The 19,278-nt window shown below is 40.8% G+C and overlaps 1 protein-coding gene across 1 annotated transcript in view; it reads right to left on the reverse strand.

Annotated features, from left to right (window-relative positions):
• Positions 1–591: 591 nt before the first annotated feature.
• EPB41L5 (erythrocyte membrane protein band 4.1 like 5) overlaps positions 592–19,278 on the reverse strand; it is an 84,949-nt gene continuing 66,262 nt past the window's right edge. Inside the window, exons 19-26 of the mRNA XM_048486702.1 lie at positions 14,400–14,528; positions 11,275–11,336; positions 10,496–10,609; positions 7,923–8,016; positions 6,932–7,009; positions 5,886–5,927; positions 5,135–5,259; positions 592–4,581 (exon numbers count right to left, since the gene is read on the reverse strand). Coding sequence (XP_048342659.1) covers positions 4,527–4,581; positions 5,135–5,259; positions 5,886–5,927; positions 6,932–7,009; positions 7,923–8,016; positions 10,496–10,609; positions 11,275–11,336; positions 14,400–14,528 — 699 coding nt within the window. The 3' untranslated portion in view covers positions 592–4,526. The remainder of the gene's footprint in view (positions 4,582–5,134; positions 5,260–5,885; positions 5,928–6,931; positions 7,010–7,922; positions 8,017–10,495; positions 10,610–11,274; positions 11,337–14,399; positions 14,529–19,278) is intronic.

Raw genomic sequence — 19,278 nt, forward strand, 5'->3', positions numbered from 1 at the left:
AGGCTTTATTACAATAAAGGGAAAACTATACCTATTATTTGTTAGTTTAGCTTCCCCACGGGGCATAAGCTGTCACATACAATGGATTGTAACTGAACCAATGTACCAACTGCATCAGGCACTCCTGAAAATCTGCATCTTCCATGCTAACACCATCTCAGATTAACACACGGTCAAATTTATTGAGACTGGAAATGAATTCTAAATTGCTGGCTTTGTGGGGGGAAAAAATTAAGCCCGCATTCTAGACTCATAAATTATATTGCTTCACAAGTTGTAAGTAGAGATCTTGTATTAAGCAGAGACCCAGTCATGAGAATGGTCACCTATCAACCTAGCCCACTGTTATCTCTCACTATAACTCATCCAGCACAACTCTGCTTGAAAGCATTCAGATACATTGCCAGCAGAACGTGATGAGAGCATGCTATGTGTTCTTCTAGAAGGAAAATCACTGAATCAAACAAAAGATGAACAGAGCCCCAGGAAAGCAGCAGATTTCTTCAATGTGTCTGTAATTTGTGAACAAGCGTTCACTTGTGCTAAATCACCATTTTGCAGAATGTAGAACACTGAAGGAGGAGGCATCCATTTTGCACAGTTGTGTTGTATTTAGAAACAGTCTACAGCATAAACAGGTTGTCACTTATTCCAAAGGAACTACAACTCACAATGCTTGTTCCCATATAAAGATGTTCTCAGTGCAATGAATCTAGCACAGTTTATACATCTTAAGAAACACAGTGCACCTCATACGTACACATATATATCTATATATAAAACAAATAAGTTACACTTAAGAGCTACTGTAAAGCTCTACATCATTTAAAAATGAATTACAAGTTAGTATGTTTGGGCTTAAAAAAATCAAAATGTTCTAAAAATAATTCTTACATACTTTAAAGTAAGTTTGTCCAGTTAAAAAATAAGAATGGAACCAGTAATCAAAACACATAATCTGCCACACACGCTACAGCATAATCCTCCCCACCATTTTTAGGCATATGGAACATAATAATGCCTCCCCCAACTTTACTTTCACCGTGTGAATGTAGACACTCAGTGTTACCAGCGCGATCTGGTCTACATTTCCACAGAAACTCAAGTTATGGCTGTGATCCACCTGTCTTCCACTACGCTTGCAACATGACAGGGAGGGAGTGTTCCAATTAGAGGATATGTCCACAGTAGCTTAATTTGCACAATGTTCTATACATAATCTTTCACAATATATGCCTCAGTGTTGAATTGTCATCTCACACATTTAGGTTGGAGCTATGATTCAATGGTAGAACATTTGCTTTGCATAAAGAAGGTTCCAGATTCAGTCTCTGGCATCTCCAGTTGACAGGATCAGATAGTGACATGAAGGACTTTTGTCTGAGTCCTTGGACAGCCACTGCCAGTCATCACAAACAATACTGATGTTGAATAAGGCAGTTTCATGTGGTAAAAGAGACTGGTAACACCTGCTCTTTGCTATGTGTATGCATTGAACCTAAATTTTTTGAACAATCAAGAAATGTGTCTAATTAAGTTAATTGTTTTGCATCCATGGAGCTGGTCAAAGGGTACTTTGTAATGGTAATCAGAAAAATATTCCACCCATCAACCTCAATTATCTTACTGAACCAGCGCCTTACACCCAATCCCAATAATCAATAGAACAGGACCTGGGATCACATGATTGTTACCACAGTCACCTCCATTGACAGGTACTGGTTCACACATGCAGGAGAATGAGGTGGTTGACTGCTGCAACAGGCTGCACCACATCAGACTACTAGTGGAGTACCACATTCGGAATGCTTTTCTATGTTACTGCTTCCTCTCAAATAAAAAACAAGCACAGACAATAATGGGTTGAACTCCTGTGCTCTATTTGAATGGAGTATTTTATACAAAAGCATATTCAAACGTGGAATTTCTGGTTTATGGTCCCAAGTGATGCGATCCATTCTTCTATCTACAGCCATCTCCTGCATGTATGAACTAGGCCTAAGTTCTGTGATAGCTATTCTGTACAGCCAAGCTTTTACAGGAAGCTGAGAATCATCAAATAATTGTTTGGCTCCAGTGGAGAGTATCCACAAAGGAAAGGATTTCCATCCACAGAGCACAACATTCTCACCTTCCCACTTGTGCTGCAGCTCAAAATGCCTACCAGAGCAGAGAGCAGGGAGGCAACAAACACAGTATTCCACACGCTGCTTCCTGATACAAGAACAGAGATTTTCTTACTTCTGGGCAAGAGTCTGCACATTTCTAGACATTTTGTTAAAAGTCATGTGGCTTCACAATTAATATGAATAAAGGAAAGTAAATCTCATATCTTGTACAAGGGTCTTCTGTCAGACATTAAAAGAGTGAGCAAGCATAGCTTTTTGTTTCAATATATTTCATTATTATCCTAGACAGTAGTACGATTTGTTGCAGTAATTCACAATTTCCACACACATGTCCCACATGAGTGGGATCAAACATTCCCTTCTTCTTTGGTTAACGGGGCAACTTTATCTGTCAGAATGATAGGGAGAATGGCTCTCTGTGTGTGTGTTTTCTTAATGTTAAGGGTGATCAGGTTTTTATTATTAAAGCAGAAATCGCTTAATGAAATTAAAATGGGACCTTGCAACTGCATACCACAGCTTCTAAAAATGTAGTTGTCACTTCAGAAAGTCAGGCTTCATGAGGTAATTTTGATTTTTACCACCACAGTTCACTTTGGAAAACATTTAACAAAAGCTACCACTGCTATGTTGCTCATGGTCATCTAGAACTACCTAGGAGCAAAAAACTACCAGAATTGCTTCAAAAGACAGAGAATACTGACCAGATGATTGCTGCTGCATCTGGCAAGGAAAGAAAGTAGTTACTGATGGAGAGAAAGTGGTCAGCCACTCCCCTCCAATGCCATCATGCAACTTTGTAAAAAAAAAAAAGCCCATTCTTACAGCTGCCTGTTTTTCAATTCTACTGATTACCCTTATATCAGGCAAGCAGTGATGCAAGCAAAAGACAAACGTGATCCAGCAGTTGGCATAGTGGTTTGGTCCAGTGGGGTCACCTCTCCTCTTTATCCAAGTAAAACCGCAAAACCAGGGATGGCTCCTCTTAATCTCAAGTACACAGCACAAATTCAACTGCAGCTGCAGGACAGAGGCAGCTCTTATACATTATGCTCATTTTCCTCTTATTTCTGATTTCTCTTGAGAGAGCGTCTTTCTTGCTTTCTTGTTTAAACAGTTTTGCAGACACATGAAGCCTCCTGCAACCCAAAACAATGTCTTGGAAACAGAGTTAAGACCACCAATTCATTGTTCAAGAGGACACACTCCAGGAAAATTATAAACTTTTAATTCCACCTTCACAGTTGGGCACCTCTGTAAGCAGAGCCATTGCAATGAATGCATGTAACCGCTTTCCTGTCTGCTTTGAAAATAAGCAGAAGCCCTGGGCTAGTTACTGAATAAAACTTGGGAATTGTGCCCTGACTATGGATTCCAGGTTTCACTGTTTTCTCTCAGTGGTCAAGTGGTTTGTCAAACGTACTAACAAAGATTCTAAAAACTAATGAACAACATTCTTCCTGAGTTTGTGGTAAAAATGGTTTCACCATTGGTCCAAAACTAAGTCCAAAGCACTTTAATGCACAGAGAAGGGCCCTTTCCCCAAATGCCCGATCATTACTCTTAGTTAAATGAAGTCAATGAAGCTGTCAGTATACTTTGTGCAGCTGAAAAAAACATCTGGAGGAAAACACAAAGGAAAACAGTGCAGCCCTAATGTATAACCTATCGTAGTCTTCCGCCCAAGTTCTTTCATTCAGTGGAAGGCATATTGTAGCCTACTCTTACTTTTTGTTAGAATGGCAAGTGTGGGACCCCTCCACTCACCTCCAACATCTTTCAATAGTGTGGTAATTCTCCTCCCTAGCTACTTAAGGGAATAGCCTGCCAGTAGGATAAACTGGTATCAAGGTGCTGCATTTCAGTTCCTTCCATACGTTGTAAGAAAATGTGCAAAGTCTAAAAAGTGGATTAAGGCCATGAGCATTTGTCCCATTTTGGTAGAAAAGAAGCAATCAGAGGAGCTGAACATACAGAAAAGAGGGATAAGTATTGCTCATCCAAAATATTATTACTGCTACTTGCTTTTATACCAACGACCAGCAGATGGCCCTAGAACCTCTAATCCTCCCCATAGCTGGGTTACAATATAATGAGCCAGATAAAAGCTAACGGGTCCAGAGCAGTGGCCATGTTCCATTTGTACCTAGAAAGCAGCAAGCACATATTACAGCCAAAAGCACTACAATGGATGGAAACCTCATGGTTACACGTCAGAACCAGTTCCAGTGTACGTGCAAGGGGTGCTCAAGCTTCCCAGCAGCTCTTCGTCCTACAGTCATACACTTTATTCCAGTTGAGAAGATCCAGGTAAAACAGCCACAGTGTGTGTGAATTCCAGGTACGTCTTTTCTAAAGGTTTATTGACGTTGCTAGGAAGATGAGACTCGTCACAATTTAGAGTTCAGTAGTGAGTAAACATTTTGGCCTCGTAGTGTCCTCAGCAACAGGACTGAAAAGAAAACATGAGACGTGGGAGATGAATCTGAGAGGAAAGAGGAAGGGAGTTTGCTGGAAGGAAAGGTTAGTTCACGGAGTCTGGATAGATTCTTTTACAGAATGAACTCAACTTGCTCAAGTCAGCCCAGTTTGAATTTCTGCTGATCAATTTAAGAGCAATCCAACATGAAAGAAGGGATTTACTACTACAAACGGTCAACAGCGAGCAGGCTGTCGTAAAGTTTATAACAGCAACTGCACATCACCCTCTCATGATATCCTTGTCCATATTTTCCTTGTTTAAATTGAGAAGTAGTTGAACACCCATCAAAAGTGGGTTCTATGGATGTGCCACAAATTAATGGTGAAGCCCAAACTCCCCCCTCCCTTATAATAAGATTGATAATCTGTGATGCAACTATCTTTTCTCACAGCTTTTTACAATATAATGGTGGAGGGGGGACTAAATGAAAACAGTGCACTCAGAACCCAATTGGATTCAAGGTAGAATTTCAGCAGGGGAACACCTCCTTAATAGTATGCACCAGCAAAGATGAAATTCTTACCTGGCCATCACTTCAGGTGAATACAATGGAGGGGAGGAGGCAGCTGCTGTCCCTGTTATGCCTTTTACTGTCTTGAGGGCTGAGGCTACATCATTTCCCAAAGGTCCATTGGAAGTGAATCCACTCTATATTTAAGAAAGATGAAGAAGGAAAGCCCTTAAGACAATGTGAACTCACCATATTGGAGGAAAACACTCTGCCTTATCTCTGCAAGTTGGGAGGAGTGTTACCAAAACTGCATTTACAAGTACAGGGCGCAAGAACTTATAGGTGAGGGCTGGTAGAAGAAGAAGCAGAAGAGTTGGTTTTTATAACCCACTTTCTCTAACGGATTCTCAAAGCAGTCTACAATTACAGTCTCCTCCTCTCCCCACAACAGGCACCTTGTGAGGTAGGTGAGGCTGAGAGTTCTGAGAGAACTATGACTGGCCCAAGATCACCAAGCAGGCGTCATGTGGAGGAATGGAGAATCAAGCCTGGTTCTCCAGATCTAAACCACTGGTAGATGTAAGACAGGCTTATTTTTTGTAAATGCTAATTAGCACTTTATATTCAGAATATAAACTAGAAATCTTCACATTTTACCAAAGTTGTTTGTGTAATTTTTAAAAAGAACTAAAAAAACACCGTTCTAGTTAATAACTGCAGTTCAGCTACCCACATTGAATCAAATGTGATTTAATTTCTCAGTCATCTGAATTGTAACAAAGTAAAAATATTCATTGTTATTAAATATTATTCAAGAACTTACTGGCACTAACCACCTGGGCACAATTGTTGGTGGTGATGACACCTAGAAACCAAAAGCAGACAAGGATCTCAGAAAGGCAGAGTGCTTTATCTCTGGGATTCAGAAATAGTTCACATGGCTTTCTACTTTGTCTCTCCCCCTCACCATTTTCTTTTAGACCTTATCAGGCATGCGGCTAATCAAAGGTGCCCATGCTAAGACTTCAACTTCCAGGGATAAAGGAAGGGAAACTGACTCATCTTTTCTTTGCACTGTGATCCTGAGGCAAAGACACAACAACCTTTCTGAATCTAAGCAGGAATGAGGCTGGTTGAAACCTGGATGGAAGAGCTCCTTGAGGACTGCCCAATTCCCATAACACAAAAAGGGCAGGTTATAAATATAATATACAAAGGAGTGGTATTGTTACAGGGTGTGTAGATAACCAGAATTTCCCTTCATATGTTACGCAACTATGTGAGTCTATTTGAGTTGCTTGTATTTCCGCCATTTCCACATAATGGAACAACATGGAGCCACAGCATATATGTACAAACCATACCTGTATGCACATCCTATTCTTAAAATATTTTTTAAAAATCAAAATTAGCACAAAGTTGCAGTGAAAGGAGGAGGATGGTAGAAGCAAGGTCTGTTTCCTTCCATTACTATAGATGCAAAGCAAACACATTCTATCCTATGTACTCAGAAGGACTACAGAGGCTTTGGGGACACTAATAAAAAAGAAGGCCACTTTGACTGGCAGAAGAAAAACACTGCATGGCTCAGAAGTAGAACGGTGATATTTGCAGCCAGCACCAGAACCTGACTCCTGGAATGCAGAATGTAACACAGAATTCTGATGTAACTTTAGCCCAAGGCTCACTTACTGGAGAATTACCACATGAAAAATCAGCTCAGACAAGCATCTGGCTAGAAGCAGAGATGTCTTGCATGCACTTGACAGAGACATAAATCAATTATGCTTTCCTTCTAAAATTATCAACCGTGCAATGAAATTGCTGAATGCCAAGTCAGGATGGAGTGCCATTCATTTTCATAGTTACCCGAGGCATGGATTCTGTGAAGTCAATGAGGTTTTCTGCCTGTGATGTCAACAAAATCTCCAAGTCCTGTGAAGAGTTCTGCAAAACAAACACAGCTGCTGAGCATTTTAAAAGCTTAGGAACTTCCTCTCTGATGCCACACTTGGAATGCAAGAAAATACCCTTCCAACAAGCTTTCATTATGCAATATGACCCTAATTAATGAAGTTGCACCATATATAACATTGCAGCAAATCAAATGTTCAGAGTATGTTGATTGGAATACTCAAATTAGTTGTGAAACAGACTTCCTGCATGCAACCTCAGCTATTCTGGACTATTTGGCACCTTGACCTTTAAGAAGGTTTTTAAAAAGCGGGACTAGGGAAAATTTAAGTATCGTATAAACTCGTGTATAAGCTGACTTGTGTATAAGCCGAGGCACCTAATTTTACTACCAAAACCTGGGGAAACGTATTGACTTGCGTATAAGCTGAAGGTGGGAAGCCGGGAGGCAGAGGGAGCTCCTTATTTGGGAAGTGACTCCCCTTGATGTCATTGCCCAGATAAGGAGCTCCCTCCACCTCCTGGCTGGGTTTGAGGAAGCCCAGCCTCAGGAAGGTGGAGGGAGCTCCTTATTTGGGCAACGACATCAGGGGGAGTCACTGCCCAAATAAGGAGCTCCCTCTGCCTCCCACCCCAGCCAGCCAGGGTTCCCCTTCACCCTCGGAGGAGGGCAGCAACAAGTGGCTTGTGCAGCCGCAGGGAGGTCGTCCCGGCCACCCCCCAGCCTCGGCAAAGGCCTGAAGAGCTGGCTGGTAAGCAGGACTCATGTATAAGCCGAGGGGCATTTTTCAGCCTTAAAACAGGGCTGCCTGCAGTTGCCAACGATCACGGATGGTTGTGTTTTGTCACACAGTGCAAGTGTGTTGCACATAGGCATTGTTCTTGCATTTTGCTGACACAGTGACAGCAAAGGAAAGCTACTTGTCCTCACAAAGTATTCACATACCATTAAAACATCAGCCTCCTCTGCTGGGACCAGATTAGGAGGATTCAACAAATCTTCAGAGCTAGCAGTAGAGTTCTCCTCATTTAATTCATTCCTGGAAAAGAAGAATATTCCCCCCATGATAAGCAGGATGCACAAAATAACCAACCCTGCTCTTCAGGATCACTGGGCTTGAAGACACAGCTGATTACTACAAAGCAAAGATGAGATTACTGCTAAGAAGCAAACATAGTCTTTGAGATCAGTATCACGTGAACTACAGCATCTCAGCACCTGCTGCCTCAAGCAGGCCTTCCTGCAAGTCAAGGTGCCAGAAAGGCACCTGGCACTTGGCCTGTCACCCCCTTGGACTCTGAATTAATCAAGCAATAGCATGGTTTTGTGCTTTTTGCTTGTCTGAATTACACTTTAATTTTGATTTTTTTTTACATACACTAAGAACCCAATCTGGATTTTGAGGCAACCAGGGATGGCCCCACTGCTGTGCCACCATGCCCCTTTCAGAGAGCTTCCAGGCAGCTAAAAGAAAAAAAACCCAGCTGCCTGGAAGCCCTCCATAGGGCTTGATAGAGTTATGCCACCCAAAAGGATGGTGTAATTCCAAAGCTCTGGTTTTGGCATCCCCAGGCCTAAAACCGGATGGAAGCTGAGTAAAGTCAGTTCCACCCCCAGGAATGCCCCCCCCCCAAACAAAGCTGGCATCCAATTGGATGTCAGCATTCTCCCACTTCTGGGTTTTGACACTGTGGAGTTGAGGGGCACCCAGCCCTCTCCACTGGTGGGTTGCCCCTTGCACCAGAGGATGGGGCAAATGTGTTGCTGCAGAACGCCACCACACCCACAGCCCAGTTAGCCCCCCATATGGATTGAGCTGCCCATTGTTGGGTACAAGTTATTTGGTGCCCCTATTGAGAAAAGTATGGTTATTTATCATCCAAATATATAATTCACAATTCTAGAATGTTCTGTCACACTCCTTTACGGTCTGTAAAGTCAAACTTTTGCCAACTATCTGGGATATGTTTACAGGCTTTCTGAGAAAAGGGAAGTCTGTGCATGGCTGCATCATGCATATGGAAGGCAGGAAATGTTCAATCACCATGGCTTTCCATATATTTCTAAGCATTGCTTAAGTCTACATCTCTCTCAGCTGCCATTATTTCATTCCCTTTGGTTAGCAGGTAATTCTTGGTGCTGTCCCTGCCAACTGCAGAGTCCACTACTGGGGTTATAGGCTGGAAAAGTACTCCTTTTAACATTCTTTTATTTTGCAGACTTAGCATGGATCAAATTATTAAATAAAAGGATTCATTGGCTTAGGAACAAGAGGCTGAACAAAAAAGAGGACTGAGCAGAGTTGGTTGCAATTCCCGTCACAAAAACGCTGCTACGAGAGCATTCAGTGCATGCACAAGAGATCTCAATTAGTAAGGATACAGAGGACCTTCATTAACATACTGGTTTCCATGGAAGTTTGCAGCAATGAAACTAGAATGAAGCTTCCTTAAGAAATGCACTGCAGCACAGTATCTTTAGATCTTGCCCTTTTCAAAGTAGCACAGGTCTAAAGACAAAGCACTAGTAACACTCTTCTAAAAACAAGGTTCTTAAAAGCTGACTTGCATAAATGAATATCTAACACATTTTATTTATTTCTCTTTGTTAGTAAGACAGCAACACTTTTTAAGGGGCTAGAAGTACAGAATCTAACAAGCTCCTCGAAAGGAAGGAGCATCTTGACACACTGAATTAAGGTTAGGATTTTGCTCTTGCTTGCTTGGACTCTACATCAGCCATGTTAATTGGCAGAAAATCAGAAATGATTAGACTGGTGAACAATTGCATGGATAACGGAGTGAAAGCATCAGGTGCTGTTTTCCCCTTTCCTGTGCCATCCTGAGCAATCACCCCCTTCTAAGTTCATTGAAGTCAAACAGCTTAGAAAAGGGTAACTCTGTTTAGGATGGCACTACTAATGGCTATGCATCTCTGTAATCTCCATGCTGATTCACAGAATCATAGAGTTAGAAGAGACCCCAAGAGCCATCAAGTCTAACCTCCTGCAATGCAGGAACACATAATCAAAGCACTCCTGACAGATGGCCATCCAGCCTCTGTTTAAAAACCTCCGAAGAAGACTCCACCACGTTCCGAGGTTGAACAGCTCTTACTGTCAGGAAATTTTTCCTGATGTTTAGGTGGAATCTCTTTTCCTTCATCTTGGACCCATAACTCCTGGTCCTAGTCTCTGGAGCCACAGAAAACAAGCTTGTTCCCTCACCAACATGACATCCCTTCAAATATCTAAACATGGCTATCATGTCACCTCTCAACTTTCTCTTCACCTTGTTTTACGATCATTCTTGTGTGATTATATAGCCCATCCATTTATTCATAGTTCTGTATTTCCCTGTGGGATGGATTAACTCAATAAAGGAAGCTACAACCTTTAGTTTGACCTAGGCAAGGCTGCTAATGATAAGTTGTTTTAGAGGTAGTTAATTCACAGGGTCACCGTAAGGCAGAAATGATTTGACAGCACATAACACACACATATCCTCCCAGAGACTTACAGAACAAAAGCACTTGAGACAGGGGTTGCTGTTAGGCTCTCTCTATGATCCTGGAACACTGGGCTGTGGGTGCGTAGAGGGCTGTTCTGAATTTTTCCCGTTAGAAGAATGTTCCTAAACAAACAAACAAAATCCAAAGGCATGAGTCTGAACTTCTTTCCAATTGCTTTCCCCAAGAACATTTCCTACCATTTCACCATTAAAAGCACAGCAGCCCAGACCCCTAGCAGCACAAATAAAAACACTTTTCAACCACGTGTCCAGTTTTTTGTTCACTATATTCTAACACACAGGATCAAGATAACCTATATTCTGAACTAAAAAAAACCCCAAGACTAATTGCTGAAAGATCTGTCACGAAAATTTGTTTATGGCAGATCCCATTCATTCTGAGATGAATTCTGTGGGGAGTCATCACACCAAGCTTTCTTTTGAATCTTATGGATTTAATCTGAATTTAACAGATTGAAATTTTAACAAGTCCTTGAAGAGACTTTCCAAGACTTTCCCATCTCTCTCTCTCTCACACAGAAATTAATTCCCTTTCATCCTCTCTCAAGAGAATGGCCAAGAATTGTCACCAAGCAGGTGTCACTACTGCTCTGGCCTTAAACTAGTATTCATTCTATTAAACAATGAGGTGACCCATGTCTTCCCCAATCCAGCAATACCACCATGTATATTATGCACCAACAGGATACATAAGCCTTATCCTGTCGGTGAATTTAAGCCATACCAGTCTTAAGGCATGTTGCTTCACGGAATGATGGAAGTCTTACCTGGCAGCACCATCCTGAACATTAGTGTTCTTGTTGCCAGACATGCTATCCTCCCTTGTGATCTATGAGAACACCAACAAAAGAGAATGCTTTAGACATATATTTACCCCAGTGCCCAGGGCAAATACACTCATGCTCCTGTGCTTGCTAGTGGCAACAGTCTAGCTATACTGATGTATGCCAACGACACTGTAATCCTATCAGTAACAAGGGTGGGTTTAAAACGTGCTTTTAGGATATTTGCCCACCAGTAACTATTAATTACTCTAAGACTAAAATTGCTCACTTCAATAACAAGTTTAGGAAAGCATCAAGGCTCTTGTCCAGTCATTATATTGAGCAAGTGAGGAACTTTAAATAATTAGGCGTTACATTCCAATATAATGGGAAGTCAACAGCCTATATTCAACTGTCCATTCAGGCAGCATCAAGAAGCTCACAAGCTATACTTAGATTTTTTTTGTTCTCAAGGAGGGGTTTTTCTCCCGCAGCAATTAAGCTCTATAAGGCTAAGTCTTTGACTCAGCTCACTTACGGTGCACAGCTAGGCATTATACACGATTAAAAATCTTTAGAGCATGTACAATCCACCTTTCTGAGAGCTCTATTTAATACATCCAAATGTACTTTGAATGTTATCGGACAAGAGGAAGGGCTGACAAAGGTAGAATTGTTTTGTTGGAAGGTAGCCATCAAATACTGACTTAAAATTCATCGCCATACTTTGGGCCTGTTCCCCTAACTTTTGGCTGTGACAATTGTCCAATCTGGTCCGACAGAATGATCTTGAAACTTAGACAGATTGGGCTTAATCCTGTGCATCTTCTTGAATGTATCAATAAGGCAATGGCACTTATTTATCAACGCCTTTATGATATTGACATAAAATTAGATGATGCCTCACTACCTCTTTTCTATAAACCTCTGAAATCATGGGTGGGCTGTGCGGCACCGTCCTATCTTTCTAACATCTTGTCTTACCCACTGGGCATTCTCTAGTGCCCACTTTGATGCCTTCCCTTTGGCTGTTCTAATGGGGAGATTTCAAGGTATTCCATATTGTTACTGGCCTAACAGGGGTAAGGACTTTATTAAAGGGAATCTCCACCAGCTGCTAAAAGTGTAACAGCACACATATGGTTTTTAAAAGTAGATCAATGGGGAATGAACGCTCACGTTGGCAGCAAGAGGGGCCAAGAGGAGATCTTTTAGACTGTATAATACAGGGAAGGAATTCTGGCAATGAATATTCCACAGAGTAATGCAAGAGTCCAAATTGAGTTTAAAATATTTACATAAATTTGGTTCAAAAATACATACACACAGTAAGACACAAGAGCACATACATTCAAGTTTCCTAGGATATAAGCAGGTTTGAAAGATAGATTGGATGATAGAAATGGAGGGGGGTGGGTTTCAGGGTAATACGTTACCTAAATTCAGCTGAAGAAGATCTTGTAGAAGGCAAGGATTTCAAATGACCAGCATCTGAATCCAGGCGAAGGACGATATCGTGTCTCAAACTGACCAGACCAAGGGAGGTACAGGCTAGTAATGAGCACTGGTATTGGGGTGAACTAAACTTTTATACCCTTTTGCCCAGGTAGGGGCGGGAACGAGTGAGTTTTAAGTTTCATTTTTCTAAATTCTCTGGAACTTCCCATGCTGGGCTTGCTGGGCTGAGCCCTATCTAAAAGCTCTTCTATTGTTCTAAACCTTGGGACAATGGGAGTCAATTGCTCCTAGATTATATCAGGAAGCACAGAATGGCTTTATGCAAAGTAACTCTTACAGTCTCTGCCTTCAGTATTCAGATTTGAATGAGGATTGATTGATTCAGGATGGGATCTTGTTGGGGAAATGCAAGGAAGCAACCATCTGTTGCTAGAAGAGACAGTGAAATTCAGCAACTGATGCTAAAGTGGCTTTCCATATTATTTGTCTTTAACAGTTTCTATAGCAAGGTGTGGTAATCAAGATCATGCCCACAAACAAAATGAGACCTCCAGGTTATGCAGGAGTAACTCATCCATTGATTTAATCTTGTAAACAGACCTTTTGCCTGGCGCCTGCTTTCAGCTTGGACACTCTGCTAACCACACAAAAATATGAGAGGTGGCTTCTGCCTATGTAGTTTAACAGGAAAATATTATGAAATAATATATATATATATTATAGGATTGGTCAGAGGGCTTACAATATGAACTGAGAACCTGTCTATGTAACTCTGTCTTTAACTCACATTTTCCTATATTGTGGACTATACAAAGATGAAAGATGCTCCTAGATTTTTCCAGTGTTAGCACATATCACTGGTATAGAGGGGACAGATGTGGATATCCTGAAATTGAAAGTTTTGTTACAGGATAGAGACCCTAGCGAAATTTTGCTATTTAGTATATAAAGCACAACTCCCTGATAAGCAGTAAGCTGTGTTAAACTTTCTCATTTCTTCCTAAACAAATTGTTATTGATGGAGTTTTTGAATATATATTTTATGATGCGATATTAATGGAGTTTCCAGTTTATATATTTTATTTATTTGCTGGCCTTTGGCTGTTTTAATAAATACTACTAATTTAGACATTATCCAGAGTTTCTAACTTTATGAAAAATGTTTCTTCTTCAAAGGACCAAGTACATGTCACAAACTAAAAGTTCAAAGAAAGCAGTGTCTTGAAGGCTGGGAGGCCAGGGTTCTCCCTGATTCTGGATGTCCAACCCCCCACCCCCCCGGCAAAACTCATCCTCCCAGAAGAGCCACAGTTCACCCTGCAGCCTCTTTGAGTGGCTTGCCATGTTGCCCTGAGCTTGCCAGTGTCAGCTTCTGTGATGCCAGAGAAACCTTCAGGCCTGGCAGGAGCAATGCTACCAATCAGCTAACTAGGACAAAAAGCATGCTACCAACTCCAGGCATAACAATTAATAAATTGAAAAAGCCTTTCCTAGGCCTCATTAACAATGAGCGCATCTTTCTATACAACCAAGATCAAATATTTTTAAGGTACGGAGAGCAAGAAGTCAGAGGGCACAAGAACAAAATAGAACACACTATGAGTTCTGTACAAATCTGCTCTTGATCTTGTATGAACCACATCATCATATACCTGGCTTGCAGCTCTTACCTTCTGCCCTGCCTCGGCTTGGGCTTTCAAAATGTTGCTCTTAAGGTCTAGAGGTAGTCGTACTGAAGCACTCCCGGGGCTCTCAATTGCATTGTTCAGACATTTCTCGGTCAGCTTCATCACCTCTTCCTTGGAAAGAACACAGCCATATATATTAGTAGCATCTCTACAGGGAGAACCTGGTAGGTGAACAGCTGTAAAAAAAAACCCCGGCAAAGTGGGCACACAAAGGGCACAAAAACAAGATGTAACCAGTGAAGCTCCAAATCAACATGCCATGGCTGTTCACAAAGTGCTGGGAAAAAACATGTCTCATCTCAGAAGTACAGTTTATATAATAAGATGTACCATGTACATATTTGGCTGCTTAGTAAGGAACTCCAAAAAAGCTAGAATTAGTATCAGAATTGAAATTCAGGACTATGTCTATGATATCAGGCTGCTTCATTCCAACACTAATGTTTTAGAACTAAATTGAACTAAGTATATTAAGAAATTAATAAGCCTACCCTCCACTTCCTATGGAACATTTTATTTTGAACTGTTATCTCCAGGATGGAAGGACTCAACCAGCAATAAAAATACATTTCCCTCAATAAAACTGCCATTTGCATTACCTCTTCTTCGGAGGAGGAAAAAGTAGGATAGATCCAACCATCTTCTTATTATTATTCTTATTCTTATTCTTATTTATTATATTTATAAACCGCCCTCCCCCGAAGGGCTCAGGGCGGCGAACAAACAAATAGATAGAGCACAAATAAAATCAAATTTTTAAATAGTTATTAAATATGGCTCTATAAGTTAAAATCGACCCCCATTAAAATGCAGCATCTATCAAAACTTGAGTGTATTCTTCTCCAATAGAAGAACCACAAAAGTTGGAGAAAGGTTCCTTAGAGTGGAGGAAGACTTCAAACTTGGTTCAGGGGAGTGGCACTATCTGCATCCAGGGTAAGAGCACTGCTATGTTGCATCCATTTTCCTGTAAACTTCCCTAACTTGTGACAGCCAAGACCAGGAGTGTATGAGGATACACTCTTCTGGTGCCCCAAGTGGCTGCAACACACAGGCTTCTGAAGTGCAGTCATGCCCTATCCAGGAACAATCTCCAGCCGCCATGATTGCTGCTTACAATTTAGCTGCTCACACAAGCCAGCAGATTGCCTCTTTCCAAAAGCAAAGGACAAACAGCCACAGGAATCATACCCAGGAATGCATCTGGGAGGTAAGGATCACCACCACTGCCTGTTCTGTCTGCCAAAAAAATGCTCTCATAAACTTTGCAAATACTTTCAGCAAAAAGGAGCTTTTCAGTTTGTGACTCATTAAAATCTCCTTCTCATCAGCTATTAGATTCCCAAAGTCTTCTGTCCTCTGCAAATCCTGTTTTCCTTCCTTGCACCCTCTCTTTCTTCTCTGCTGAGGTCCAGAGGGGGTGGGCAAAGAAGAAAGAAAAGGATAATTTTCTTTTGCCTCTTTTCCTGACACTATAATTATAGTGCTTTGCAAACTCAACAGTTTCTGAAACCAGGCAAGATTAAATAGTCTGCCTGTTATTGTATTTAATCATCCAGGAGTTTGATTTCAATGGAGAAAATCTTTCCTGTGGAATACCCTTACAAGTGAACTCAAGCACAAATGATTGCAGAGCAAGAACAAGACCCATGATGGCTATACAGGATCCCTCTTTTTTTGATTCAATACTCCATCTAAGCAGTTATCTACACAGTATAGCTACCTAACATTCACAATATTCATGTGTTAGACATTTTAAAAATCTGACAATATCCGTTTTTAAAACAAAAATCAGTAATGACGGTTATACTATTCCCTACATTCCAGAAACTCAAGACACTGGAATGCTTGTGTATCTGAAAATTAATTGCTCCTTTCAGTGCCAGCAAGCCTGTAAAGAGCTTGGCAGTGCCAAGTTTATATGCTTCCAGTCCAACAAACTCAGGCAGCAAGCTGCCAGAAACCTCAGCAATTTCCCTGTAAGAATAAGGCCATTCACACTACACTTTCAGACAGTTCAGACAGTTTACAGCCACAGATATTATTTCATATTCAAATATTTCTGTGCAATTGTAAAGCAAGGTAGAAGTTGGCCAAATCGACCTGCAGTTGATTTTCACCACTGTAAAGAAAACAGTTTGATGAATGCCATTTGTTGAGATTTCATAATGTCTTTTGGTGAAGTTATTTGTCTCACAATATGTCTCACCTTGATATCAAGTACTTTTAAATAAAAAGACTAGAAATCAACAAGGCAACATAAGCAAAGTTGGTTGTGGTGGGTGTTCCGGGCTGTGTGGCTGTGGTCTGGTGGATCTTGTTCCTAACATTTCGCTTGCATCTGTGGCTGGCATCTTCAAAGGTGTATCACAGAGGGAAGTCTGTGACACACTGCAAAGTTCTGTTACACATAAGCAAAGCTCATTAGCCATCATTCTGGCTTGTGGTTATGAGTTCTAAAATTTCTAACCACTCTTTCTGTTACCAGCTTAGAAAATTACCTAGGCCAGTGCCTATCTTCACAAAATTCCTTCCCTCACAAACCCTCACAGACCAGTCACTGAACAAACTCCTGTACTAACTAATTTGCATGCATTATCTACCGAAGAATGTCTGCTATCCAACAAGGGATCACAAACATTGGAAAGAAGCTAAGAAAAATGAAGAGCAAGAAATTTTCTAGAAAAGTGTTGTTTTCTAGGCACATGTACATATAGTAAAAGGAAAATAAAGCCAGAGGAAATATTTTGTGCAGACATAACTTACATACAGAGTTAAACTAGCCTTTGCCCTTTGCAATTTGTTTGCAAAAAGCCTAGGACGGAAGATGGCTGGTTGTTGTGTCAAGTCAGGAACAACTGTTTATTTTCTAGAGTTCTTTAGAAACATAATTAGCTCTCTTTGCAAACTCAGCAAAGTAGGGTTTGGTTTCTAGCTATAAAAAAATCTCTTTTGAACTTAAGGAGGGATCAAATAGGACATATGTCACTGAGGAAGATGCACACAGCACCAACGGTAAGCACTCCCAATAGTTGTTATGAAGCACTCTGAAACTATTAGAAAAGGGCAATGAGCACATTTAAATAAAACAACACCCACACCCACCCCCTTGAAAAGTCTATTTAACAGCATAGAATTAAAATAAAGGCTGATTGACTGAGGCAGATTTTCATGGAAATCATTGCTATTTATGTGCATTTTTTCAAAATGGTTTGTTAAATGCCATCTACAGTTTGCAACCTTTTCAGTATTAGCCAGGTTGCCTCAAACCTCTGCTGAAAAAAGAATACTTAAGATAATTAATTTTGATTCATCGCATGATTCATTCCATGACAATTGCTTTTTTCATTAAATAGTTTCTGTAGAATACCTAATTGAAAAATCCACATATTTTGTAATCTACATAGCAGTTCTATATCAGCCATGCAGCAATCGTAACCTTTTGCTCTCCTTAGTTACAATGGAAGACTCTCTTCGACACAGACTGTACCGTATGTCAAGGTATCAATATCCACAAATTTATAGCAGATTCTCAATTAGTATCCAGTAACTGCACATAAAGAAAAGAAATCTAGTCTGCAAAATTTTTATGGTGGAATAAAATTTTGTTTATCTTTATGGTGCCACCAAACTCACGCTCAGTTTTTGCTGCAACAAGCTAACACAGTAGCACTCCTCTGAAATCACAAAATCAGTGTTGCTAAATGAATGCTAACAGTAAGCTTAGTTTGCCTCAATAATAATCAGTGAGAAAAGTCCATTTCATTAGCTACTGAGACTTTGTTTCATTTGACTTTTAAAACTGTACACACAGCAGGAGACACTGGAACAGGATTGTGTGTGTTTGTTTCTGTTTACAAAGAGGAAGAGCACTCAATGGGACAGAAACCTGAGCTAATCTTCTTACAGACTGTGTAATCTTTATAATGCCCTCACCAAACAGCACTGTGCACAAGGGACAGATAAAAGCTCCAAACACACAGAGGGTGGGTCAATACAGCTGAGGAAACAGAAATGCTGATTATAAAGAGCTCAATATTCTTCCACACGCCAGCTAGGGAAAGAAAGAATGCATTGATCTATTGATTATATTTTTATCTTGCTTTTCAGCCAAAAACAGACCCCCAGATCAGCTCATAGCGATAGAAATCCCATGGAAATATTTAAAAGGTAATACAAATGGCTGTTCTGTGGTAGGTGTAATTCAGTTCAGGCATGGTAAAGCAGACCAGAGATAGCAAATGGTAAACTGCAGGGGGTCACACACACCCCGCCCCCCAAAAAAATTAGGATGAAAGCACAATTGAAGAGAGGGAAGTTGGCTGCAGCATCCCCTAGCTCTCAGTAGTTATGACTGCTCAATGAATATGAATTGGGGTGGGTGGAGGGGAGGTGTTTTCTCAGCAGGAACCAATTCCAGCCACAACAAAAAGGTACCTGGCATTAACGCCTTTGCTCTGCCTCATTAACGGCCCTGAGTGAACTAGGAATTTCAACAATGAGACACAACAAGACCACTGTCCTACTCTGGAAAGAGTGAAAATGCTACAGAATTCTCATCTTGTCTGTGTGAAACTTGTTGGTGGTTGTAGATGGCATGCAATGCAGACCCAGTTGTGGCTGAATGAAATGACAATTTAAAATAGTACAAACACTGGATGCTTTCAGTCTAGATGTGACAACAGAAGATTTTTGACTGGATCTCCTCTTTTAAAAAAATACAACATAGCAGTTGCAGCCCACTCCCAATTCAGATCAGGACTGTGACACAGCAGAAGAAGGGATCTGACCCATTCTCACTATGCCACTTCTGCAATCTCACACTCCTCTGCCTGGGATTCCTAGGATGATATTTGCTTCA

Source organism: Sphaerodactylus townsendi, linkage group LG02, assembly GCF_021028975.2.
Source record: "Sphaerodactylus townsendi isolate TG3544 linkage group LG02, MPM_Stown_v2.3, whole genome shotgun sequence".
Lineage (NCBI taxonomy): Eukaryota > Metazoa > Chordata > Lepidosauria > Squamata > Sphaerodactylidae > Sphaerodactylus > Sphaerodactylus townsendi.